We start from the raw sequence: 26,382 nt of genomic DNA, 5'->3' as shown, positions 1-26,382 counted from the left end.
TTTTTTTTTTTATGGCAAAAAAGCATGTACTACTATCAAACTTTAAATATGACTATCTATATGACTATCACATATCACTATCATATCACTAAGCACTTTCTGCAGCTCATACTCGTTGATCACACTCTCTGCCATTATAAAGCTTGGATATTTATTAATATATCTCCAACTGTGTTCATCACAATGAAGAAAGTCATATACACCTAGGATGGCTTGAGGGTGAGTAATGCTTGGGCTAATTTTCATTTGAAAGTGAACTAATCCTTTAACCCTGATTAGCTACCATATCCTGCTAAGTATTCAGTTTTATAGGTTTAGCAAAGCAAAATGTAAATCTTTCTAAGTACTCCTGACGTAAACACAGACCCTCTTGGGAATCACTGGTGTAGCTCACAGTGTTTTGCAGTAAACATGTAAATCTTACCTGATGAGCCAGGATGTAGATGTTGTGGCCAACATCTTTAGGTGTGATCTGATCTGATGTCTCTAGCTCAATCTCTCTCTCTTCTCCTTGAACATAAGCCTCCTTCATCACATCAACCTGTAGATGTGGCATCAGAACATTACTGCATTTATGGACATGTTTTAGCAGATAACAGATGATCTAAACTCTATTTATTAATTGCACAGCAGTTCATTCAGGTACTAAGAGTGCTGATATACAGTATCATCCAACAGCAGCACTACTGTATGATATTTATGAGCTCACCAGTTCATTGGGTCTCATCTTGTACAGGATCTTCTCTGCATTCTCGCTGTCATGACGACTCTCCATGATGGCCAAGAGAAGTTTAGATGCATTGTTCTGGTTTTTCATTATAAAGAAAAAAAGCATTTTTAAATTACCGTGAAGTAAAAAATATTCAGACTTTTCCTCCTGGAGCTAACGATTTTATGTGCCAAATCAAAAATTTGCAATGCTTCAGAACATTTTGTTATCTATAAAATTTTATTATACACCAATTGCCTCCTTATTCAGACTACGTGAGTAACTGCAAACAAACAAGTACCTTCAGCTCCAGCACAAGGTCAAGTCGGTTCTTTCCCAATGGATCAATTGGATTCACAATGAGCGCGATGATGATGTCAATGCCGTTTGACTCATGCCTGGCTATGCATGACTGCGGAGGAGGAAATACACAATCTATGATCACAAACTATTATTTGTTAAGCCTTAGACATGTAGAAAATACTTATTTTTGCATTTTATCTTTAATAAAGCTAGAAATAAGTTCAGATATGCTACTAAATCTAACACTTGGACTCTATGTGGAAACAAATTTGTCCCCCATTTTCCAATGAGATGACGTTTCAAATAAATACCTGGTTTTCGTGGCAAGGACCCTGGCAGTACTCTGTGATGGTCTCAAGCGTCTGTATGACAAGGTCTACATTCCTCTCATTAATGTAGAGCCCCAGCAGGCCCAGTCCTCCCGTTGTGCTGCCACAGATACAGTCAAGAAACTGCAATGTCTCGCACACCAGGTTATAATTGGTTTTGTTGTTCTGATCTCGCAGAAAGTTCTGTATACAAGAGAACAGAAAGATTTGGACTAACAACACAAGTCTAGTCCTGAGTGGCAGTAATTGGTATCTCAATTCAGACAGATTCGTCTCTAACTAGGTCAGGGGTCCCTTGAGATGTTTATCTGCACAACAAAAAATGTTACCTTTCAAACATCAAGGAGCTTTTTGTTCTCACAATGGAAAAACACTAATTTAAAGCCCTATGATTTTTTGACACTGTAAAGGAAGCATCCCTGGTTTTCACTTCTAAGCACACTATGCCCAATCTCATCTTGCAGTGTTTAGTAATACACTAAAATGGTTTACAGCCAAACATACTAAAGCTGAGCAAAATTGGACCAATAAAAATGATGGAAGATATGCATCACCTACCTGCAAATCCCTGTTATGATTCTCACAGAGCAGCTGAAGAAAGCGAAGGATGGGTTTCATGATGGTGATGGCCTGGCTCATCTGGGCCTCCTCCACCACCTCCTCCATCCCGTCCACTCCGGACCCCATTGACTCCATCTCAGAGTCCAGTTCCCGGCGAAAGGTGCTGTAGGCCTTTGAGGTGACCGAGGAGGCATCTTTAAGCTGACCCCGCATCTCTTCTCTGAGGTGCAAGGAGTCTCGAACTTCATAAGACAAGAAAGAATGATTGTTAAATTGTTACAGAATCAGTTATTTTTGTATCATTCAGAATTTAACATTATCTAGAATTAGCATTTACTTTTATGTTTTCAGTTTTCATTTTCATTACGCTGAATGTTCTACGCCTTCCCTATTCTACTTACGGAACGAACGCGGCGCCAGTTTCGTTTTTTTCCGTAACTTGAATAGGGAATGCGTAGGACATTCAGCATAAGCGTTATGAAGAATGCGGAAGTGGAAAGTACGTTCAAGGCGATATTTTGTTTATAAAGCATAAACGGTTGTATTTTTTTCGAAAATGACCGATCGATTCGCAAGAGAAGACCCTTATTACTCATCTGGTATCGTTTAAAGCCCTTGAAGCTACACTGAAACTGTAATTTTGACCTTCAACTTGTTGGTAGCCATTGAAATCCACTGTAAGGAGAATAATCCTGGAATGTTTTCCTCAAAAACCTTCATTTCTTTTAGACTGACGAAAGAAAGACATGAACATCTTGGATGACATAGGGGTGAGTAAATTTATCAGGAAAAGTGTATTTAAAAGTGGACTAATCCTTTAAGTTTTTAAACTAAATTTAAGTGATTGTCAGTTTTATTTTATATTTGCTTCAGTTGTATTTTTAAATCATTTTTGCACTTCAGCTTATTTTGTTTCAGTTAGTTGCTAAGGAAACATTTCTAACTTTCGTTCAGGTTTTTTTAAGTTTAGGTAAAGTTTTTTCATCAAATATTTTTAATTTATGTCAGCTGTATTTAAATAACTGGAAATTATTTTTAACAGATTTCAATTTATTTAACTATAACAAAACTCTATGGGATGTAATATTAATGAACATTTGCAAAACATTAGTCAATTCAAGTTCAAAACCTGTCATCCATACTTGGTGCTGTACTTTTGATAAAATATATTTATCAATATCACAATATCAAGCAATATTACACAATCAAGAGCTGTGATTCTGTGATATTGATTGGTATTGCTTTTATATTATAGTTCAATAAACAAGAAGTAATAGAATTTTTAACAACTTAAACTTCGAGACAATATTACAAGCTATAACAATGATATTTTTCAAATGAAGCCAGAGGAGAATTAACACATTTAGTAACACACACTGATGAATCAGTGTTACTGAACGATTTGGTTAAGCAAATGATTCACTGTGACTCATTCCTGAGTGAATCAGTGTTTTCAAACAAATCTGTTGAGGAAATGACTTAGTAATTCACTCAAAGACAGTCTCTTGTTGACCTAGTGCATTATAATGAATTTTAAGTCCCAAGAATGAAAAGATTGGAAAAAAACAAATATGTGCAAATGTGGAATGGTAAATTTGGTAACTGAAAACCCGATATTGATAGACTAAGCCTCCCTTAATGTCTATAGTGGTAAGAAACAGCCAACAATATATATCTTCAGAACTGATATACCAGTTCAAAATCATCCATAGTACATTGTAGGTACTGCTATTGAGAGAAATGGACATTTTTGTTGTTTTATGATATATGTTCAGGCACATTTGAATCTTATTATTCGAATCTCAATTTCCATGTAGTCTAACTGTCAACAATGTTTCTCTTCATCAAACAATCATGTCTTGTGCACTACACTGCAGTGTTAAATAAAACACTGCTTTTTAACAGCAGGCCTTTGATACAGTGCCAGCTACCCCTCACATGACCTCATGTGACAGGATATGGAGCACAGCAGTTGAAATGGGGACAGATACTATTCATATGCCTGATTGTCCCTTCATTTATGCTGCCTCTGGCCTGAACTGCACTCACATGAATAGCTATGCATTAAGCCACACTTGTTTGTGATAAACAGGCTATTCACAGGACCAATGACATACTTCTATTTCAGACGTAGCGTATCATTTAGAAAGTCTAGGTCGGTTTTTTTGGACTAAACATGATAAAGCAGAACACTGCAATTAGGACACATCTCTATTTTCAGCAAGAGACAGAAGGAGTGATTTCTAAAGGTTTATTTTTAGGCTTTAAGACATCACACCTGGTTTGCGGTCTTTTGGGGCCTTCCTTTGTTGGAGATAAATTTCCACCAAGGCACCAGAGTTAGTAAAACGGCAGCAGTTATTTTACTTATAGTCCAGAGAGACCTTGATGTTTAAACGCAATATCTTAATAAGTATATACAAAACATGTCCATAGCCCACAACTGTTTAAAATGGCCAGATTTATTATGTCTCCAGTTGATTAAATTTCTTTTGTCAAATTCAGATAACACCAAATAGGTTTCCATGGTAACTTCTCAATCATTCTCAATTTCATTCAGACCATTAATCAACCTATTCAAAGAAACAAAATCGGTTATCTATGGCAAATCTTCAGCTATATAACCTCTGATCTCATTTACAGTATTTAAGTATGAAGGCGAACTTCTGAAAATATGCAAAGAAATATTTCCAGGTCAATCTCACACAGAAATGTCTAAAATATATATATATATATTGTGCATAAAGAAAACAAAGTAACTTGATTTTTTCTCCTGAAAGAAAGTGGAAGTATACCTTTCTTATATCTGATTCCAGAACCCTCCCCCTCCTCTTCTCTCTTCCTGCAGCTGAGCTCAAACATGTTGACTGACACACTAGAGCGGATCTCTTTCTGAGCCTGCTCCATCCGGTCATAGAAGACCTTGAAGAACTTCTCGGACTTCTTCTGCTTGTGCAGCTGATGGTAGAAAGAGTTCTGCAAGGAGACATAACATCATCTGGATCTTGTGGATGCCCTGTTGTGAATGTGTAACAGCACCTGTATATACCTGAATTTGTGTATTCCCTCCTCTTAGCAGTGCAATTCCCAGCAGAATGCTTTCCTCAAAGATACGGTCATTCTTAGTGCTGACGATGAGGTCGATGACCAGCTCGGATGCTCCCACGTTGTCCAGCGCACACTGGATGTCTGCTACGCTAGTGCCTGGCTTATCAGAATCCTGCCCTGGGGAGCCACCTATATGCACATGTACACATAGAAACACATGGAGTCAGGCATGAGAGAAGCAGAAGTTGGGCAACAGGATGAATATGGTGGGATGAAAGTGCTTTTGCTGATGGTCATCTGTGTACCAGACCTCCGGAAGAAGAACTGCTCCCGCTGCTGTACTCCAGGGCTTTGGTGTGGGGCCGCTGGTTGCCAAAGTAGTGTGTAAGGAGACTCTTCCTCAGTGTGTTACCCTGAGGAAACAACAGAAGGCGGCAGTTGAGTCATCCTCAAAATATGGCATGATTTTTCATTCAAGAAATCCCATATATAGATAAACAGAGGTATCATTCTATAACTTATATTATCAAATTATTAATACTTTTATTATAATTAAATATTATGGAATGCTTTAAAAAAAAAAAAAAAAAAAAAAAAAAAAAAAAAAAAAACAGAACTTGCAGGTTCTAAATCTGATTATATAAACAAAGTCATTAAGATATTTTAAATACTATTAAATAAATTAATTTATAAATAAATTAATACTAAAGGATGCATTAAATTGCTCAAAAGTGACAATAAAGACATTTAAAATTTTCTATTTTAAATAAATGCTATTCACAAAAATATCAAGCAGCACAACTATTTTTAACATTAAATAAGATTTTTTTATTTAAAGCATATTCTATGCTAATTGGGTATTTTTGAACACCTAATCAGCATAGAATGATTTCTGAAGGATCATGTGACACAGGAGCAAATTACATTTTAAAATATATTCAAATAGTAAACAGTTATTTAAAAAGCAGCCTTGGGGGCTGTTTACACGACACCATTTTCAACTAAACTTTTTATGCGTTTTGGCCGTTCATTTACACAACAATGGCGTTTTGGTGGCCTGAAATCACAAACTTTTGAAAACGGGTTTCAAAGTGGTCGTTTTTGAAAACGATACTGTTGTCATCTCTGTGTAAACTGCAAAAGCGCAAATCTTTAAAAAATGGTGACGACATGCACATGCGCAATACGTGTTTAGTCTATCCAGCTTATTTTTCAACATGGAAATAAGGTGTTTTCTGTGAATGTGCAAGACTTCCGATTTATTATCTGCTATAGGGAAATAACGAGAAGAATATCAAAGTGCAGTAAACTTTAAAAATAAGGAAATGTAAAAATGAGGCATGCGCAAGGCAAGTGTTCTGTAAAAGAATGTGTATATGCGAAGGCGCATAGTCTTTCTTTACAAAGTGACATCGCCAACTACTGGCCTGGCATGCATAATACAGTCTTTTTAGTCATTTGCGTGGAACCGTGTGAACAGGTATAGTTTTGATAACGTTGGCACCTGTACAAAGAAAAAACTTTTCCGTTTTTAGTACATCGTTGTCATCGCTGTCTTTGAGTGTGTAAAGGAGGGAGTGCTTAATTTCCTGTGTGTTTTGATTCCCTTCACACTTTCACATGTTTTCCTCCCAACTGTGTTGGATAAAAACACACACTCACATGGGAGAACTTTTACATAACTAGTATAAACTGTAGTAATTGCTGTAATTATGCCAGAAGTGTAGCGAAACCTCGGGGAGGCAGAGGGTAGACAGCGAGTGCTGAAGGTAGAGAGCAGACGGCTGCCTTGAAAATCTGCTTCCCAGTGGGAGAGAAACTGAACGTGTGAAAAAGACAGAGGGTGGGGGGGAGAGTGGCTGGCACAGAGACTGAGAGCAAGCGAGAGAGAGAGAGTTATGTAACACCTGGTGGCGGCTTGCTGAGAGATCACGAGGAAGACACGGCGGAGGGAGCGGGATGGTACTGATCGTTTCTCCCTTCCTTTGTCTCCTGACCAAATGTTCTTTCTTTTATTTGCATCCTCCCTTTCTGTCTCATTCTCTTTCTTTTATACATCTGGTTGGAGCTATTTTTCGGTGTTTTTGAGTTTGGAGAGAGAAAGGCTACGTTCACGCAGTCACTGTTCAGGATTGACAACCGTATTTACCAACAGGTGTGACTCTCGGTTTGTCCTTTTCATTTGACAGCTCGAACAGTGGCTCAAATACCATTTGTATCAAAGAAGTATGAAATATCAAAGATGACCTCTTTCATTAGACCAGAACGTCTTTATAATTGACATGACTTTTCAGGAGGACTCCAAAAAAATAAATAAAAAATAAATAAATAAAATAAAATAAAAAAATAAAAAAATAAAATAAAATAAAATAAAATAACAATAAAAAAAAAAAAAAAAACAATAATAAAATAAAGTAAAATTTATTTGCTGCTGGTCTTTTTATAACTAAAAATAAAATAAAATTAAAATCATAATTTAAAAACAATTACAAATAAAATTAAATTAAATCAGAAATTAAAATCAGATAAAATAATGAAATTAAAATCAAATAAAAAATTAATAAATAAAAAATACAATGAAAGATAATAAATTAAATAAAATAAAACAAAAGAATTATAAAATCAAAAATATTAAATGAACAAAAAATAAAATGAAAATAATATAAAAACAATAAAATAGAAAATAAAATAAAACAAATGAAATAAAATTAAATAATGAAAGAGTAAAATAAAACAAAAACAATGAAAAATAAAATAAAATAATATTACAAATAAATAATATAAAATAATACAATAAAAAAAAAAATAACATAAAAAAAAAAAAGTTAGTTCAATATGTTAGTTCACCTTTAAGTCTACTAAAATCTACAAAAAATACTGAGAACAATATATTCTACACATTTTGTCCATTCAAATGCCAGTATGACAATGTCCCTCCCACAAACACCACCGGCAACTGACTAGCTCAGTGGTGGCCAATGTCGGTCCTGGAAAGCCACAGTCCTGCAGAGTTTTCAAACACACCTGAACAAGCTAACCAAGGTCTTAAAAGTTACTAGAAAGCTACAGCCAGTTGAGTTTTTATGAGGGTTGAAGCAAAACTCTGCAGGACTGTGGCTCTCCAAGACTGACGTTGGCCACCCCTGGACTAGCTAATAGCAAATCATGGTTCTTGAATCCCCTGTAGGCACCAAGAAACAAGTAATGTGGCAGACAAGCCATGACATTTTACTCACTTTACCATTCTACACTGTCGCACAGGAGGATAATGAAACTCAGGGTGGCTGTGTGGCCATGTATGTGCCAACGCAAGAGTGACAAACTGCCACAGAGAGAAGACACTTTTCTCTCTCACTCTGACAGGCACGTGTTGTTGCTGTTCCCACTCTCTCAGTAAACACTCATCAGCAGTCAGCACAGACTGTGTCTGCTTCCACTGTCTGGACAAACCGTCACACACACACACACACACACACACACACACACACACACTTACTTTAAGAAATAGTACATCAAAAAATTTAAGTTCTGTCATCATTTGCAGGACACAAAAGAACATATTTTTAAGAATGTTGGTAACCAAACAGTTTTGGTAACCACTGACTTTGGTGAGACATTTCTCACAATATCTTCTTTTGTGTTCCATAGAAGAAACAAATAAGTCATTCAGGTTTGGAATGATGTGAGTAAATGATGACAGATTTTTTATTCCTGGGTGTACTATCCCTTAGGTTTCAGACAGAGCCATAATTAACCGTACAGGTATAAGTCTATATTCAGGGCCTCTTCATGTCATGTCCTGCTCCTGCTCACTGTAATTGGACATGCTTTCCAAGAAGCTGCTTTCTTTCCTACAAAATCAGCTGTAATGGGGGAGTTTATTGTCTCTCCTGATGCTGCAGTCTTTCTGCACTTCTGCTGTGGACATGATGGGAAGAAGGAGGAAAGTGAGAGATGAAGGTAGCAGTGCCAGTCTGACTCATCCGTCTGCTGCTGCATGTTAAAGAAAAAAACCTGCGCAGGTGAAGTGAGGACAAAAGAGACAGTGAGAGCAAGAAAAAAGACAGATAGGAGAAAGAGAGAGAGAGAGAGAGAGAGAGAGAGAGGAGGCTGAGGGAAAGATGGAGGGATAGATAGAGCAGTGGGGAGGAAGAAACAGACAGGCTGACTTTTTTAAAATGTGCACGGGCACGCCACACTGCGGCTGGCCTGGCTAAGCCTGGGATGCTTCAGCAAGCTTCAAAAAAAAGCCCTAGCTGCCGTCTTGCAAGTAACTGAGAACTCAGGAATGGAGGGATCCAGAGAATGAGAGATAAGGAGATAAGGTGTTCTGTGCTGCTGGTCTCATCAAGTCAGGTTTTGTCTTAGGCCTCACGGCACACCCTGGGTCATATCGCCTCCCATTACAACACATGGAGCTCTGCTCTAAGCTTACAGCTGCCACACTTTCTTTACCAAGTTTTGGACATGTTAAAAAATTTAATAGATGTAGAAAAAAAATACACACACACACACACACACACACATATACAGTAAAAAAAAAATTATATTAAATTATATTATATATATATGATCAAATAAATGCAGCCGAACTTGCTTTTTAAGTATAATAATATTAAATTTTTAGAAGGTGCTAAAGTTATAATAAAGTCAGGTGATGTGTATTAAAACCAAACAATCCTTGCTAATTTGAGCCAGGGAAGTTATTTTATGTTTTAACCATTGAAGCGACAATATAAAAGGCCTTCAGAACAACTTCATTGGCACTATAAAGTTAATGAACTTAAACTTTGCAACCATGCACTTCCATTTTTTTTTAAAGGAGGAGTAGGACTTTGGGTGGAAAAAATTTATGGAAGAGAAAGAGTGAGAGAGAAAAATCCATACACCTAAAATTTCATCAGGCAGTTTAGACATGAACACCTTGGCTACATCTTTTCAGAGTTGAGAAATGGTATAACAGAAATGGGGAAGTGAGAAAGAGTTTGAAAAAGATACTAGTTAATATATTAAAGGATTAGTTAACTTTTATGGTGCTTTTGCATCTTTTTTGAAGCTTGAAAGCTTTCAAGGATGCAAAAGCACCAGGAAAGTAGGGTCAGAAATTAACAAGGTCTTGGAGCAAAAATGCCACCAAAATGAACAAAAAAACCACCCAAATTTAACATTAGGGATAAAAAAATGACCTAAATCTATTACAACTCACAATTTAAGTGAAATGTGAAAATGGATGAAGAGTGTCGAGTGCAGCATTACTTTTAGATCTGCTCACCTGCATCAGATTTCCTTTTAAGAATTTCTGCATCATTGAACACACTTGTTACTGTTGAGCTTATGAATGGAAAGGCCAATCAGAGACGCCGTTGTTCAGTGCACATGCTCACCGAGTTTTGCATTGTGAATTCTCTCATCATAAACAACAAAGTGCAGATACAATTAAAGTAAGAGATTCATTTTGCAGTTTAGACAGCTTGTAACGTGAGTTTTTGCAAGAGTTAGACTGAAGTCATGGACTGCTTTAGTGATGAGGAACATTCTTTGCTCACTTACTGAATATAATTTATTCCCAGTTTTAATAAATTAATTTTTTTTTCACGCTACTAAAATAACCAATGTGAAGTCCTGATTTTGTGCCCATTTGTGTGCCCATGGGCGTGCTGATCTGAAAACGAGGTGTGTTCAGGTGCATTGTTGGCGCGTTACTATTTTGAGGTAACTGAAATAGACTGTGCCATTGACCAACTGAAACCAGGTCTAAAGTCAATGGCCGCAATATTTGTTTTGTTATTTAGAGAGTGCATTAGTAATATGCGCCTATATGCGGCTGCACAATGTGCATACATTCTGCTTATTATACAAACAGGAAGTGCAGCAGCACACAAACATGCCAAATATTAAAAATAAAAGGATTACAATGTAAAAGATTATTATTGTGCATAAAGAACAGGCTTTTCTCGTAGATGGTCTGCTTGCACGCTTTAACCTCGCGCACGAGCAGATACGTTTTCTCACCATACACGCGTTCAGTTATTCTGCTTGCAAATTCCGCCTTGTAAATAGGGAATACGTGAGCACAACTGGCTTATAAAGGGAATGGGAGACGAGAATCTGGTTGGCGGGTGCACTGACCATTTTTCCTGTCCTTAAACTAGCAAAAGTGGATTCGGACATGCCTTAAGTGCACTTGCGCTGTGCACTTTAGACCACGCACTTAGATCGTTCAAATAGGGCACTTTGTATGTCTCCATCTATCACACCTGATTCAACTAATGTGCTCATTAGTAGAGACAGAAAGACCTGAAATGGGTGTGTCAGAAATAGGGAGACATACAAAATTTGCAGGGCTGGGGGTCCTCCAGGACAGGTTTGGGAACCACTGGTCTAAAGTATTCTAATTGATTGAAATAATTGGTTAAATTTAAAGGGTTAGTTCACCCAAACCCATAAGACCTTCGTTCATCTTCAGGATAGAAATGAAGTTCTTTTTGATGAAATCGGAGCGATTTCTGTAACTCCATAGACAACTACGCAACTACCACTTTGATGCTTCAAAAAGTTTGTAAAGAGATCGTAAAACTACTTCAGCTCAACCGAAACTGCTTGAATGCGCAAGATCAATCCTCTTACGGAAGCTCAAATGTGCTGCTTAACACACGAGAATGAACCTCATTGGTTCTCGCACATCAAGCAAACGCGCTTGAGCTTCTGTTTACCACAACTGATGTGTGAGTTGATGAATGTTTATATGTGAATAAAAACCTAAATTCAATCTGTTCAGCATTTAAAGTGATCTGAGTCCCTTCAGAAAATTTGGACTAAACTGATCAATTCATATGGATTGGTTTTACGATCTCTTTATGAATGTCAAAGTTTCAGTTGTGAAGGCAGGAAATCTCTCAGATTTCATCAAAATATCTTCATTTGTGTTCCGAAGATGAACTAAAGTCTTACAGTTTTGGAACAACATGAGGGTGAGTAATTAATGACCGAATTTTTATTTTTGGATGAACTAACCCTTTAAGTATTTCACATAAAAGACAACACAGATACATTTAAAAAGGTAATTATATATATATTTTTTTTTTAATTATATAAAAATTAGGGCTGTCAATCGATTAAAAATTTTAATTTAATTAATTACATACTCTGTGATTAATTAATCTAAATTAATCGCATGCATAATTTTTGCTGTGAAAGTATTACAATATTTCAATTCGGTCTTCGGTGGTGACAGACATGGTCATCCACACAAACAGTAAAAAGTGCCCTACCCACGTGATTTGCAAGCCCGATACTGACAATAAAGTACCCGTCACTCTCACTGTAATTCTTTCTTGCCCTCTTTGCAAAAAAAAAAAAAAAAAAAAAAAAAAAAAAAGTAGTGAGTTTATAGCTTTGTAAGAGAAGATGCTTTTTTGCTAAACTCGAAAAGTATTAAAAAGTAGCATTTAGAAGTTATATTAACTAATAATATAATTTTCTACCATATACAATTGATTGCACCTAGCTGACAACAACTTGCTTTGTTCTGGTTTCACCTCACTCCAGTCTAAACTAACTGATTTTATAGGTAGGCCTAATTTACTACACATTGTCATTTAAATAACCTGAAAATATAGTGGATTATTAAGGCTAATTTTACTAACCACTCTTGCTAAATGGGGTAAGCACACTTATGTTCTCATTTCAGAGTTGTTTGAGTAAATGATTCATTATAGACCGTGTGGACAGATCAGTTGTTGTCATGATTCATTCAAATGAATCTGTTCAACTGAGTCATTAGGTCGCGAATTGGACATTAGCGGGCGTTGACGCGTTGCGTGCGAATCGCGACTGTTATTAGGATATCGCAAAAGATTTGTCAACACAGAAAACACTTCACCACTGGATAGGATTTTCTTTTTGTTTACTGAAAGTGTGGTTTATGTCAGCTGCACGTGCAGGGTGCCTGTCAGAGAAGATGAGGTGACGTTCTTCTGAGCACTATTCACACCCAGCGGTTATTCAGGAAAAACTTTCTCCGAATGCGCCTCGTGAAACATGGATTCGGTCTTACGAACTTTTAGCATTGTGTCACTTGATTTAGATTATTATGTGTGAGGTAGAGAGAGTGCAAAGACGGTGCTTACTATGAAGACAAAGAGAGCTTGCGCGCACAAGGGAGGAGCTCTGCTTGTTATGTCCGTCAGCGCAGCAGTCATCTCCCCCCTCCATACTAGAACGGCTCCAGGTTCAAAGGTCATTACGGAATGAATTAATCTGCGTTATTTTTTTTAACGCGTTATTTTTTCTAACACGTTATTTTTTCTCAGATTAATTAATCGAAATTAACGTGTTATTTTGACAGCCCTAATAAAAATAAATTTAAAAAAAAAAAAAAACTAAATTATATATAAAGGTAAAACATTCCCCTGGAAATCAATTCCAGGAAGCACATGCTAATGGTTAATGGTCAAAGTTAATTTCTGAGCCTATATGAAAGTATAATAAAAGTGGTCCAAACAACTCACGCACTATTGCACTTTACACCTAGTCTTCTGAAGCCAAAATGTAAGTGATTATTCACTTAATAGCTCTGTTCATTCGAGTGGATTGAATCATTCTTTTGAGCCATATCTTTTCTTTGAAATGGTTTATCTGGTTCACAAAACTGTTCTGAAACGTCTGTTCACAAATGAATTTGCTCATACAATTCTGAACCATCTTCAGAATACATTGTTTCACTTTAAGAACATTTCAAGATGTTGCTGCATCTCGATCATAAGCTACACTGGCTTTGGTTCTGACTTTAAAGGTCCCGTTCTTCATGATCCCATGTTTCAAACTTTAGTTAGTGTGTAATGTTGTTGTTAGAGTATAAATAAAATCTGTAAAATTTTAAAGCTCAAAGTTCAATGCCAAGCGAGATATTTTATTTAACAGAAGTCACCTACATCGAACGGCCAGTTTGGACTACATCCCTCTACTTCCTTCTTTAATGACGTCACTAAAACAGTTTTTTGACTAACCTCCGCCCACAGGAATACACAAGAGTTGCGTTTGTAGAGTGTGTTTGTCGCCATGTCGTCGAAACGCTGTTATTTTCATCCCGCAGTCCAATCACCGGGTCTGATTCCGGCTCAAATTGATAGGGTAAAATTAAAGACATGTTTACAATAACACTGAGCGCGTGCATCTCCACGTTATGGTAAGAGGCGTGACCTTTCCGGGCACGGTGCGCTAAGCTGCTGTCGAATCACAACACAGGAACCGCTGGCACAATCAGAACTCGTTACGTATTTCTGAAGGAGGGACTTCACAGAACAAGGAAGTCATCAGCCCGTTTTTATGACAGTGGAAACAGCGGTATACAGATAAGTAAATTATGTGACAAATACTGTGTTTTTTTACACGCGAAACATGAACATGTTATATTGCACACTATAAACACAATCAAAGCTTCAAAAAACCACGAAAAACGGGACCTTTAACACTGAACACTACTCTCTAATATCAATCTTAACTCAGGGTTTCTGTAAGCATTCACCCAGTCTAGTGGCCTGACCGCTCTGCGATTGGTCCAGACGCCCCTTATGACCCGCTCTCAGTGGCAGCAGTGTTCAATGTGGCTCTCCTCATAAACAGTGCCACTAGGAGCAAAACAAATTAGTTTTGCATGTGAGAGCAATTGGAGAGATTGTTGATTTGCAGGCAGGGCCAAGACAAACAGCAGGGACGTAAACAACCATTCCTGAAGATGACCGACCCTGGTGTCATTCGGAAGTGGGGCATGTGATCGGCTAACATCATTAGGGGCACAGGATGTGTTTGTGAAAAACACTGTATGCCATCAGCACCTGAGCCGTGGGTGCTTGGGCCTTGTTTTCGGACACACCCGAACACTCGGCACCCACCAAAGTGAGCATTTACACATGCATAAACACGGCACGTTACACAAACAGTACTCTGTACACATTCACAGATGCTTAGTCTCATGCACAATTAATCTGCATGATCCACTTAAATCTATAGCTGATAAACAGCCAACATTAATTACAACAACCTTCCGTTGAGGCAGTTATAAAAGCATGTAGGATGGAGATATCAATTTATTTTTGGTACCAAATGAGCACAAACCACTGAAGCACTTAACTAGGGTGTGAATCCCCAAATAAAGATCAAACCTCCCTAAAATCAAGTCAAAAACATTTCTAATTCACATTAATTCACAAAAGTTGGATAACAAACAGATGAACTTTAAAACTTTTGATCAGCAAGACTGCATTCAGTTGATCTAAAGTGACAGTAAAGACATTTATATTGTTACAAAAGATTTGTTTTAAAGGGGTCATGAATTGAGAAATCAACTTTTCCTTGAGCTTTTGATATATAAGAGGTCATCATGCTATAAGAATATCCTGTAAGTTTCAGAACTGAAAACATCCTTGTTAGTCCAATAAAAGCTTTTATTGACACCAGGTCCATCGAACGACTGATTCTGTAATGCGTCTATCTATAGATCCACAGAAGAAATCAACGCCTACTTCATCATTGCAACGTTAGGCCCGCCCACTGGCGTGTAAGTGAGATGAGAAGAAGAGCAACACAACAGGACAAAAATAACATTACCTTTCAAAGGATCCTAATGCTAGGAATATGGTTATTTATTTTCAACAATGTGAATGTCTCAGCTGAGCTTTATTTATTTATATTAGGTACATTTCCTGTGGATTCTTTGGTAAATCAATCGCATTTCAGTGCAGGCTTTGCAAACAAACTTTTACGATATAGATTCGACAGTAATGCAACAACATGCAAGTAACTGTGTTAATTCTAATGCCTTGATCTGATATGTAATAGGTACAGTCAGATGTTCTTTATCTATGTGTCAGTAAATCAAACCAGTGACTAACGGTCAACTTCTAGTTGTTACTCTTAGTAGGATGAAAATAATCCTTTTTTTTTTTTAAAAAAACGACGATTAAATTATATAAAGAAAGCGATCAAAGAACACTCCCTTTGCAATCGTTGGAGCTGTCAATCAAACAGCGCGGGTTTAGCAGTGACTGAGTTCTGGACACACGCCAAAACGTTTTATTCAACGAATCTCTTAGTTATATCGCGTTTGCACTGTTAGTGATGATGAAAAGCATTTGTTAGTGTGCAGAAACTGAGTTGCAATGACAAGATCACTGCTTTCATGCGCTCAACAACCATGTCTGTGATTGGCAACAGTGTTCATCTCTGCAACTTTTCATGCCACGATATAAATATAATTTATAGATCTAAATGTAATGCAGCACTTTTCACGAATTAGTTAACCTTGAGAGCTGTAATCAGGGCTGACCGATATATCGCATGCGATTGTCACGCGCATTTCGTCAGTAAAGCCGGTTCCCTGATTCGCCATCACCTGCTTTCAAATGAAGCGGCATTTAATAGACAGAGCCATAGATCACTGACAAGCCACGCAATATCGCGTTCATTATCGAAGGCGATTCATCTGCGTGCTAAAAGAGAGAGTAATAGAGTGCCCTAGGGATGACGCGTTTTTGTAGGCCAACCCGGAAGTTAGCGGTGCACGGGTTCCCTCGGTTGAAAGCCTTTGCATTTTTCCCATAGACTTTTGGAAAATCGCAGAAAATAAGCTCTGTGTTTAACAAAGGGATATGACACTTACACGTTTTGTCTATCAAGATAATCTTTACAAGTTAACACAACATTTATACATTCTGAAGCCTAAATAAAGTCGTCATATATAAAAGGCTAACAGCAGGCTATAAACGGACTACAGCACACCATGGTCACGGATCAACGTCGTCACCACCAAGCTTCCTCAAACTGTATTTAGAAAACAACTTTATTTACAAACATGCTCGCTGATTATGATCTGTGCTGTGTATGAATACTTATCCACTTTTTCATGAGAAATGCTGTCCAAATGTCTCCATTTTTAATGATGACGTCTAAAGTCCCCGCCAAAGAAAGTAGTCCCTTTTAGCAATTTGTTAGCAACCGCCGATTTTAAGACACAATAAAAGTTTAACAAATCACAAGTGGGTTATAACAGGTGTGTTTTATGTCATAGATCAAAACGTGAAAGTATTTAGAGGCTTTGTTAACCACAGACCTTATTTCAGGCGATTTAGCAAAAACCCATTCAAAAAACCCATAGACTTCACGGCGTTGGAAACGGAAGTCCTAAAATGCTAACTCGCTTCCGGGTTTTGCCTACAAAAATGCATCATCCCTGGGGCACTCTATACTTAGCTGTTTCAAATGGAAAGATGTTAGCCAATCACAGTAGTGGGCGTTTACACTGAAGTCTCACAGCAGACACGCCCCTTAAATCAGAGGGCTCAAATCAGGGTAGGAAAAATGCCTTTTATTTCTAAATTTCTCAATTTTTTTTAATGTAAAAAGTATACTAACATTATAAGTGCACCCCAGAAAACATTTTAAACAATGAAACAACACAGTTCATGACCCCTTTAAAAAAAAATGCTGCTCTTTTGAAGTTTCTATTCATTAAAAAAATCCTGAAAAAATGTATCATGGTTGCCACAAAAACAAAAACATGTAGGCAGCACAACTATTTTCATCATTGTTAATAATAATTAATGTTTCTTGAGCAGAAAATCAGCATATTGGAATGATTTCTGAAGAATCATGTGACACTGAAGACTGGAGTAATGGCTGCTGAAAATTCTGCTTTGCATCATAGGAATAAATTACAATTTAAAATGTACAAAAATAGAAAAGAGCTTTTTAAAAAAATAAAAAATAAAAAATCTGAATATTTTACAATATTTTATATCAAATAAATGCAGCCTATAGTCTGATAAGTAATCAGTTAATGTCCTCTAAGTAAATAACAATGGTGGTGTGTAGAGATGCACCGATTGATCGGCCAGGGATCGGAATCGGCCGATTTTCCTTATGATCGGCCCGGATCGGTGATCGGCCGATCAGTCTCACTTCTTACCGATTCCGAGCCGATCTTTTTTGTTACCAGCGGCACAGGCAATAACGTCAAATGCGCGTTCCCGCTCTCTTCTCTGTCACGGTGAAGTGACACACACCCGCGCGGGCGCCTCCTCTATCTCACTCGCCTCATTCGCTCCGGTTAAATAGTGCTTACTGCGCATCATTTTAGTAATTCCCGCAGGTTTCGCGGTCACACCGAAAGCGCGCACTCTAGTGAAGCGAACAAGCCACGCTCAGTCTCAAACAGACTCACAAGTACCAAAATAAGCACCTTCCTGCGCTCAAACTGTCAAATACATACACAAGTATGTCAAAACCAGCGGCACAGGCAATCTTGGCGAGTACACAGATAAACGCTGTCAGTTTTTAATCGTTAAATAGCTAAGAAAGTGAACCCATGTCGTGTGTTTCTTTGTCTTTTGTTCTTTGATTAACATGACAGACAGCAGCAGGAATATTGGACTGCTGTCCCTTTAAGAGTTTATGAACGGTGTTCAACAGACCCAATACTGTTTAACAGTATTAGGTCTGTTGAACACCGTTCATAAACTCTTAAAGGTCCCGTTTTTCGTGTTTTTTTGAAGCTTTGATTGTGTTTATAGTGTGCAATATAACATGTGTTCATGTTTCGCGTGTAAAATAACACAGTATTTTTCACATAATTTACTTATCTGTATACCGCTGTTTCCACTGCCATAAAAACGGGCTGATGACTTCCTTGTTCTATGAAGTCCCTCCTTCAGAAATACGTAACGAGTTCTGATTGTGTCAGCGGTTCCTGTGTTGTGATTCGACAGCAGCTTAGCGAACCTTGCCCGGAAAGGTCACGCCTCTTACCATAACGTGGAGATGCACGCGCTCAGTGTTATTGTAAACATGTCTTTAATTTTACCCTATCAATTTGAGCTGGAATCAGACCCGGTGATTGGACTGCGGGATGAAAATAACAGCGTTTCGACGACATGGCGACAAACACACTCTACAAACGCAACTCTTGTGTATTCCTGTGGGCGGAGGTTAGTCAAAAAACTGTTTTAGTGACGTCATTAAAGAAGGAAGTAGAGGGATGTAGTCCAAACTGGCCGTTCGATGTAGGCGACTTCTGTTAAATAAAATATCTCGCTTGGCATTGAACTTTGAGCTTTAAAATTTTACAGATTTTATTTATACTCTAACAACAACATTACACACTAACTAAAGTTTGAAACATGGGATCACGAAGAACGGGACCTTTAAAGGGACAGCAGTCCAATATTCCTGCTGCTGTCTGTCATGTTAATCAAAGAACAAAAGACAAAGAAAATCAGTTTCAGCTCTTGACTGAATACGTTTTATAACTTTAATGGTAAGAATTGATCTGTATTAATATTTACAATAAAGACTACAGCTATTAATGTAACCAATGTAAAATAATACTGAATGTGTCATTTTACATTTGATTATTTTAATTTCTGTAGAATTTTTACCTGAATAGAAACCCAGTTAACCCAAAAAACTTAGTTTCATAGTTTATTCTATTGCATTTATTTGAGTTGTTTATATTTTATTACTGACTTTTACTTGTTTTTTTTGTTTTTTTTATGAAAATAAATCTTTGCATTGAAGAAAAGTAGATTTTTGTTTGTATATGTTGTCAATTATAGTTCTTAGAAAGAAAATCGGAATCTGCAAAAATCGGTATCGGCCGATCTCACTAACAAAAAATCGGAAATCGGAATCGGCCAAGAAAATTGCAATCGGTGCATCTCTAGTGGTGTGGCAAGTTCAGACATTGTGTCCTATAGCAAATTCCACTGGTCTTGCTCTGATAAATTTTCCATTTCTTCTTAGACGATTCTATTCAAAATATATTCCTGAGTGCCAACTATGGTGCCTTCCAACTGTGTTTTTTGACTATGCAGCACAAACAGACAAGTATAGGTATCAATAAAGAACATGATCTAAGCTCTTGAGTACATTCTGCTCCTAAAGTTAGTCCTTTCACTAAAGCTCACTGCTGCTGCAAACTGTGGACCTCCTGTGGATCATCTACAGGTGTGTTTTTCTGACTCTTAAAGAAGGAGCTGTACAGCATGTACTGGCTTATTTCCATGGTGACCACACACCTCTTGCACCACGCTTGATGACTTATTTAAACGATGAGGGTGGGAAGGGAAAAAACAACACCCTCATGAATACAGAACACAAACACATACTTACAAACAGTTTGAAGAATTTTCAGCAAGAGATAACATATTAAAGATACACTACGAAAATCTGGGTTCTCTATTGACATCTGTGGTTAAAACATGAAAGTGCACAGCTCTGAATATAAAAATAAATATCGTAGGTTTACCATAGTGACTTGGAGTAAAGCAAGAACATGGTTTTGAACACAAATGTTTGGATTCACTAGTTCTAACAACAAAAATGAAATGAGAAGTCCTTTTTAGAAGTGAAACGATGTGAAAATTAATCATATTTATTCACTTTACAAATATTTCCCTGGTCTTTTATCTAAAAGTAATAAGTTTAAAACATTCCAATCAAATGCTAATGAACAAAATTCCCTAGCCTGTTATAATTACCCAATGAATATTCAGTTTTATTAGCAAATACAGTGGGGGGAAAAAGACCACTAGTTAAAATACTTATTTTTCTAATTAAATTTGAGTGAAAAGTTGAATAGAAAATTTAGCATGAATTTCAGTAGTACAAAAGTTAAGCAATTTAATTGTGCAGAATTATAAATATTTCTTTTTTAGGTTTGTTTATTGGTTATAAAAAAAAAGATAAACAGATAAACAATGCATATTTTTATATATATAAAAACTTTACTTCACAAAAGTTTTGGTCACACTTTAGTTTAGGGTCCAATTCTCACAATTAACTAACCATTAACTATGACTTTCGCCTCAAACTCCTAATTACTGTTTTTAATAGTTAGTAAGGTAGTTGTTAAGTTTAGGTATTAGGTAGGATTAAGAGATGTAGAATACGGATATGCAGAATAAGCCATTAATATGCGCTTTATAAGTACTAATAAACAGCCAATATCCTAGTAATATGCATGCAAATAGGCACCTAGTTAGTGAGAACTGGACCCTAAACAAAAGTGTTACCAAAGTTTCTTTAAATCTATATTTTTCAAAATCCTAAAACTTTGCTTATTTCCAAATTTTGAATCCCAGACTTTCAATATGTTCTCAAACTTGTATGTCCCCAACTGTATGTCTCAGTGCAGAAGTTAAATGTGTTGCGAACATGTTTTGTATAGATTTTAAATGCTGAATGTAGCAGCAGGGACGCCACATCTTGCTTTATTTCATTGTAATAGCTGTGAGAACAGGTCTGCTGGCATGTAGCATTGGCGAGACCCCTGGGTTAAACGTGTGTGTGTCTGTGTAGGCTATGGTCTAAGAGCTCTGAATGCTCTGGCGGGATCTGTGTGTGGGCTGAAACAGTCGTATTCCACTGCACTCATTGGGGAGACCTGCTAGCACCGAGCTTGTGTATGCACTGCGCTTTAGAGCATGTACGTGTCCAGTGGTGTGTGAGTGTGTGCATCTGCATGTGTGTGAGGAGCTTAACTGTGTGAGGTTGGTAATCTGTAAAGCTGCTTTGCCTCCGGGCGGTAGTGTGAAACTTGGCTGGAGAGAGATACAGGCAGGATGAGAGAGAGAGAGAGACAGAGAGAGAGGCAGGCATAGTCTGTTATGTAACAGGGCTTTTCTTTCCTTTGTCAACAAACAGGAGAGACCTGTACACACACACACAAAGTTCGTCACCAAATACTGGCATGAGAGAGTTTACTTCAAGGGCACGCCCGACTCGTGAGACGTGAGGTATTACTCTATACAAACACACTCCAGAACAGGCCGTGGTTAATGTTTTGTAACAAGAGCTGGACGCAACGCCTTGGAAATGAGGCAAAAGTATGCGCTGAAGAACAGAACTGGCCTGGCTGTCTAACAGAGGGGATTTTACATGTAACCCGAGCCATGAACACTCACACATTTAATCATATTCGGCAAAAACATGAACCCTGTGTGGTGCCTCTATGACCCCCCTTACCCCCTTTTTCATGGAAATGGTGTTGGTGCTCCTGCCAGAGTTGGAAATTTGGCCAGAGGGATTTATGAACAGGCCTGCGTTTTCATTGACGTAACGGACTATGTTAGAACACAACCTGCCCGTGAACATAGTACAGTACATCACAGTCTTTGTTTTGAGAACTTTGAGTTTTAACACCCAAAGTGATTTAAATCAGTGTCATTAAGCAGTCATCAACAATGTGGCTTTGATATAATGGGCATAATTTATTTAAATATGTAATGATTAAAACTACTGTAACTGTTTTTTTAAAGAAATTAATATTTTTATTCAGCAAGGACGCATTAAATTGATCAAAAGTAACAATAAAGATTTTTACATTGTTGCAAAAAAATGTATGCTGTTCTTTTGAGCTTTCCATTCATCTAAGGATACTGCAAAAAATGTGAAATATTAAGCAGCACAACTGTTTTCAACAATGATAATAATAAAACAGATATCTGGAGCACCAAATCAGCATATTAGAATGATTTGAAAGTGATCAGAACATGATGACTGCTGAAAATTCAGCTTTGCTATCACATGAATAAATTACATTTAGAAATTATATTAAAATCGAATAAATGAAGCATTGGTGAGCATTATAGACTTCTTTCAAAAACATAAAAAATCTTATGGAGCCCAAAGTATAGGTAGTGTACAATATTTATAAATCATTTTGTTTCAGACAGATGGAGTAAATAAAGTGGCAAGAAATGTGGTCCCAATAAAGTCAGAAATAAAACTGAATGATAAAATAAAATGAGAGAAAATTGCTTTACAGTATATTTTATTCTTAAATCATGAAAATATGTTAATAACATGTAGTTTAAATTACACGCAACATTATCTTACCAAAACTAACATGTTAAATTTAAATATTTCCCTTTCTTTGCATTTTCATGTAGACTTCAGTTAGCAAGCTAATTGCTTAGCCTGCTAGCTTAGCATAGCCTTAACCCATTTTAGCCCACCAGCAACTATAGTTGCCGCAGAGTATAGTTGTCATTTTCCTTTTGTAAGTATTTTTCTAGATGTTATCCATGTTTTATATCTCAATGACATGCAAGAAAACAACCAAATAAAGGATTCCAAGACAAAAAAAAAAGGTATTCACTTCCTTCCTGTCACATGAGGCTGCCAACTTCCAACCCCTACTTCCAGGAAGCATGGTGAAGGCAAACCCTCTCAAAGAAACGTAATTTTCATGTTACTAATAAATATTTTTTGTTGACATTTATATATATCTACATAATCGTGAAGGTCTCTAGAATCATCCAAACAAGACAAATCTTACAAGAGATCTATAGTTTTTGGCATACTTAGTCAAAAGTCCAAGCGGCAACTATAGTTTCTGGCAGGTAAATGACTTGAAGTACATATATCATGAGGAAATGGGGTATACTGTGGATAGATTAATAAATCAAGGTTATTGGTCTTGTTTAGTGCTTTTTGCTTTAACGATTATCCCACCTATAACATACACTCTAAAAAATGCTGGGTTAAAAACAACCCAAGTTTGGTTGAAAATGAATAAACCCAGCAATTGGGTTGTTTTAACCCTGCGATTGGGTTAAATGTTTGCCCAATGTGCTGGGCAGTTTTATTTAACTCAGCTATTGTTTAAAAATTACTATATGGCTGGCTTAAAATGAACCCAAAATAGGTTGGAAATTAAAAATCAAACATAATTACTTGAAGCAACAATAATAAAAGGTAAACATTTATTAATAAGCAATTTAATAAATGTCTATTGTTTAATTATTATTCATTAAACTTACTAATAAATGCTCATTTATTAAACATTAAATAAAAGTTAATTTCCAACATACTTTGGGTTCATTTTAAGCAATCAATACAGTAATTTTTAAAAAATAATTGAGTTAAATAAAACTACCCAGCAGGTTGGGCAAACATTTAAGCCAACTGCTGGGTTAAAACAACCCAATTGCTAGGTTTGTCCATTTTCAAGCCACCTTTTCAGGTTGTTTTTAAGAGTATAACTTCAACCTTTAACTGACATCTCTATAAATAAAATAAAATGAATAAATCTGTCAAAAGGAAGAGATGAGAGAGCAATCTTTCCACAACTCTACTGTCCCACCCCCATGTCCCATGTAAGTTTTTCTTCATTCAATTTATTTTTTATTAATTTATTTTCATTTAATTTTTGATACACACTGCCCTGCTGGGGCAACTTAATGGCTGCACTTTGTTCTGCACTATGTTCCACCACTTTAAGACAAATGGATTTGTTGGGTGTTGTTTTTTCATAGTCAAGAGATTTTTTGGGTTCGCATCGAATGTTCTTTGACTTTTATACATAATAAATCCATTTATGAATAAAGATTGATCAGTTAAAAGCAGTTATTTTGAGTTAGATGCCAAATGTTCTCCTATTTCAATTTTACATTGAGGGGTGCATACAACATATTTACTATACAACTATAGTTACCGCACATTCAAATAAGATTTTCAAGAAAAAAAAAAAAAAAACCTGGGGAAAATAAATGCAGAACATGTTCACATAGGACACTATTAACACGACTATATGCATAAAACCATTCAGAAAAATTTGGGCACAAATGGGATAACTGAATTTTTTAATAGCTAGAACTTGTGCTACTTCATCCTCACTTTAAAAAAAAAAAAAAAAGCACAGCACTCAGGTAAATAATGTAATTATCGATTTTCCATTTTTGACTGAACTGAAATGAAAAATTGACAGAAAAATTGTGTATCGTTAAATTGATGGAAATTGTGTATTAAAGATAGGTTAGGCAATTTCGCAGAATCTAGCGATAGCAAGCCAGGGCCCTGTCCCAAATGGCACACTTCAAATGCACTTATGTGTGTGATCATGAAGTCCATGAGATCGTAGAGAAGGCAGAAGTACAAAACTCAGTTCCTGGATGGCCACGGCACAGCAGAGTTTAGCTTCAAGCCTAATTAAACACACCTGATCCAGCTAATCAAGTCCTTTAGGCTTACTTGAAAATTGCAGGTATGGGTGTTGGAGCAGGGTTGGAACTAAACTCTGAAGGGCTGTGGCCCTCCAAGAACTGAGTTTTCCATCCATTTGTCATTTTAGGTTTCAGAAGGGTGCTCGCAAACGGCCCCTTTGAGGCTGATATGTGTGGTTGATGGGCACTTTTGCCAAGCCCACACTGAGGAGAGCTCCAAAGCAGACTCCTACCTGACAGTTAAAGGTGCCATCGAACGTTTTTTTTTTACAAGATGTAATATAAGTCTAAGTTGTCCCCTGAATGTGTCTGTGAAGTTTCAGCTCAAAATACCCCATAGATTTTTTTTAATTAATTTTTTTATCTGCCTATTTTGGGGCATCATTAACTATGCACCGATTCAGGCTGTGGCCCCTTTAATTCCTCACGCTCCCCGCCCACGTAGCTCGCGCTTGCCTTAAACAGCACAAAGTTCACACAGCTAATATAACCTTCAAAATGGATCTTTACAAAGTGATGCAACATGTCTAATCGCGTAAGTATGGTATTTATTTGGATGTTTACATTTGATTCTGAATGAGTTTGATAGTGCTCCGTGGCTAAAGCTAACATTACACACTGTTGGAGAGTTACACAACATGCCTCCAAAACATATGAACGCACACAGCCAGAGCAAAGTCTGCAAAGCATCACGAGAAATGGCATAAGAAACGCATAAATCTGAGTCCAAGGACTTGAAGAACGCCGAATTACAGTAATTACGACATCGCATGAACGCAGCATATGCTTGTTTTTTTGGTTCAGGAGGAACTGTAAAAGCAGTTTGTTTGAGGCACTCTGTAACTGTGTCTACAACTCTGCATAGCTTTATGGATTCGAGCCAAATGTAATGATTGGACAAACTTTTTTTGGCCCGATACTTCCATATAAAGTCTATGTGTGTTTTTTTTTTTTTTTTTTTTTTTTTTTTTTAAATAAATACTGAAATATTCCATTAAAAAATGAACTGTTACTTTTGATTTCATGGTGACTTTAACTCATCATAGAAACCATGCCCTCTCCCTGGAACCACAAGTCTAATGGTTCTGAACACAACTACTACACAATCCTGCTATAGTGTCAAAAACAGTCTAAATACACTGCACTTTGAAGCTTTGTTGTCAATGTTCTCTGCTGTGACCGTTTGGCCAATACAACATATCTAATATTACAGCAGAACAACAGCACCTGCTTGACATTTCAAACATTTCGTACATTGTGTGCTTGCCACACGCTCACGTTCACGTTCACCTCACCACGTTGACACAAGTGATCATTCGAGAGAGAGAGCGAGCGTGAGAGGCCAATTATATCTGTTCATGAGTCATGACCTGATGCTCAGCAACCAAATCACTAAACACTGGTGAGCGAGATAGAAAGAGATCAAAAGAGA

General features: G+C 37.0%; 1 protein-coding gene across 1 annotated transcript in view; it reads right to left on the bottom strand.

Annotated features, from left to right (window-relative positions):
• Positions 1-26,382, bottom strand: part of itpr2 (inositol 1,4,5-trisphosphate receptor, type 2) — a 115,308-nt gene that overhangs the window by 34,079 nt on the left and 54,847 nt on the right. The window contains 8 exon segments of the mRNA XM_048169074.1: positions 425-541; positions 710-805; positions 1,011-1,121; positions 1,324-1,524; positions 1,900-2,144; positions 4,698-4,878; positions 4,952-5,139; positions 5,261-5,363. Coding sequence (XP_048025031.1) covers positions 425-541; positions 710-805; positions 1,011-1,121; positions 1,324-1,524; positions 1,900-2,144; positions 4,698-4,878; positions 4,952-5,139; positions 5,261-5,363 — 1,242 coding nt within the window.

The sequence above is a fragment of the Megalobrama amblycephala genome, linkage group LG19, assembly GCF_018812025.1.
Source record: "Megalobrama amblycephala isolate DHTTF-2021 linkage group LG19, ASM1881202v1, whole genome shotgun sequence".
NCBI classification, from domain to species: Eukaryota; Metazoa; Chordata; class Actinopteri; order Cypriniformes; family Xenocyprididae; genus Megalobrama; species Megalobrama amblycephala.
The sequence above is the reverse complement of the archived record's forward strand: the minus strand, read 5'-3'. Positions and strand labels throughout refer to the sequence as shown.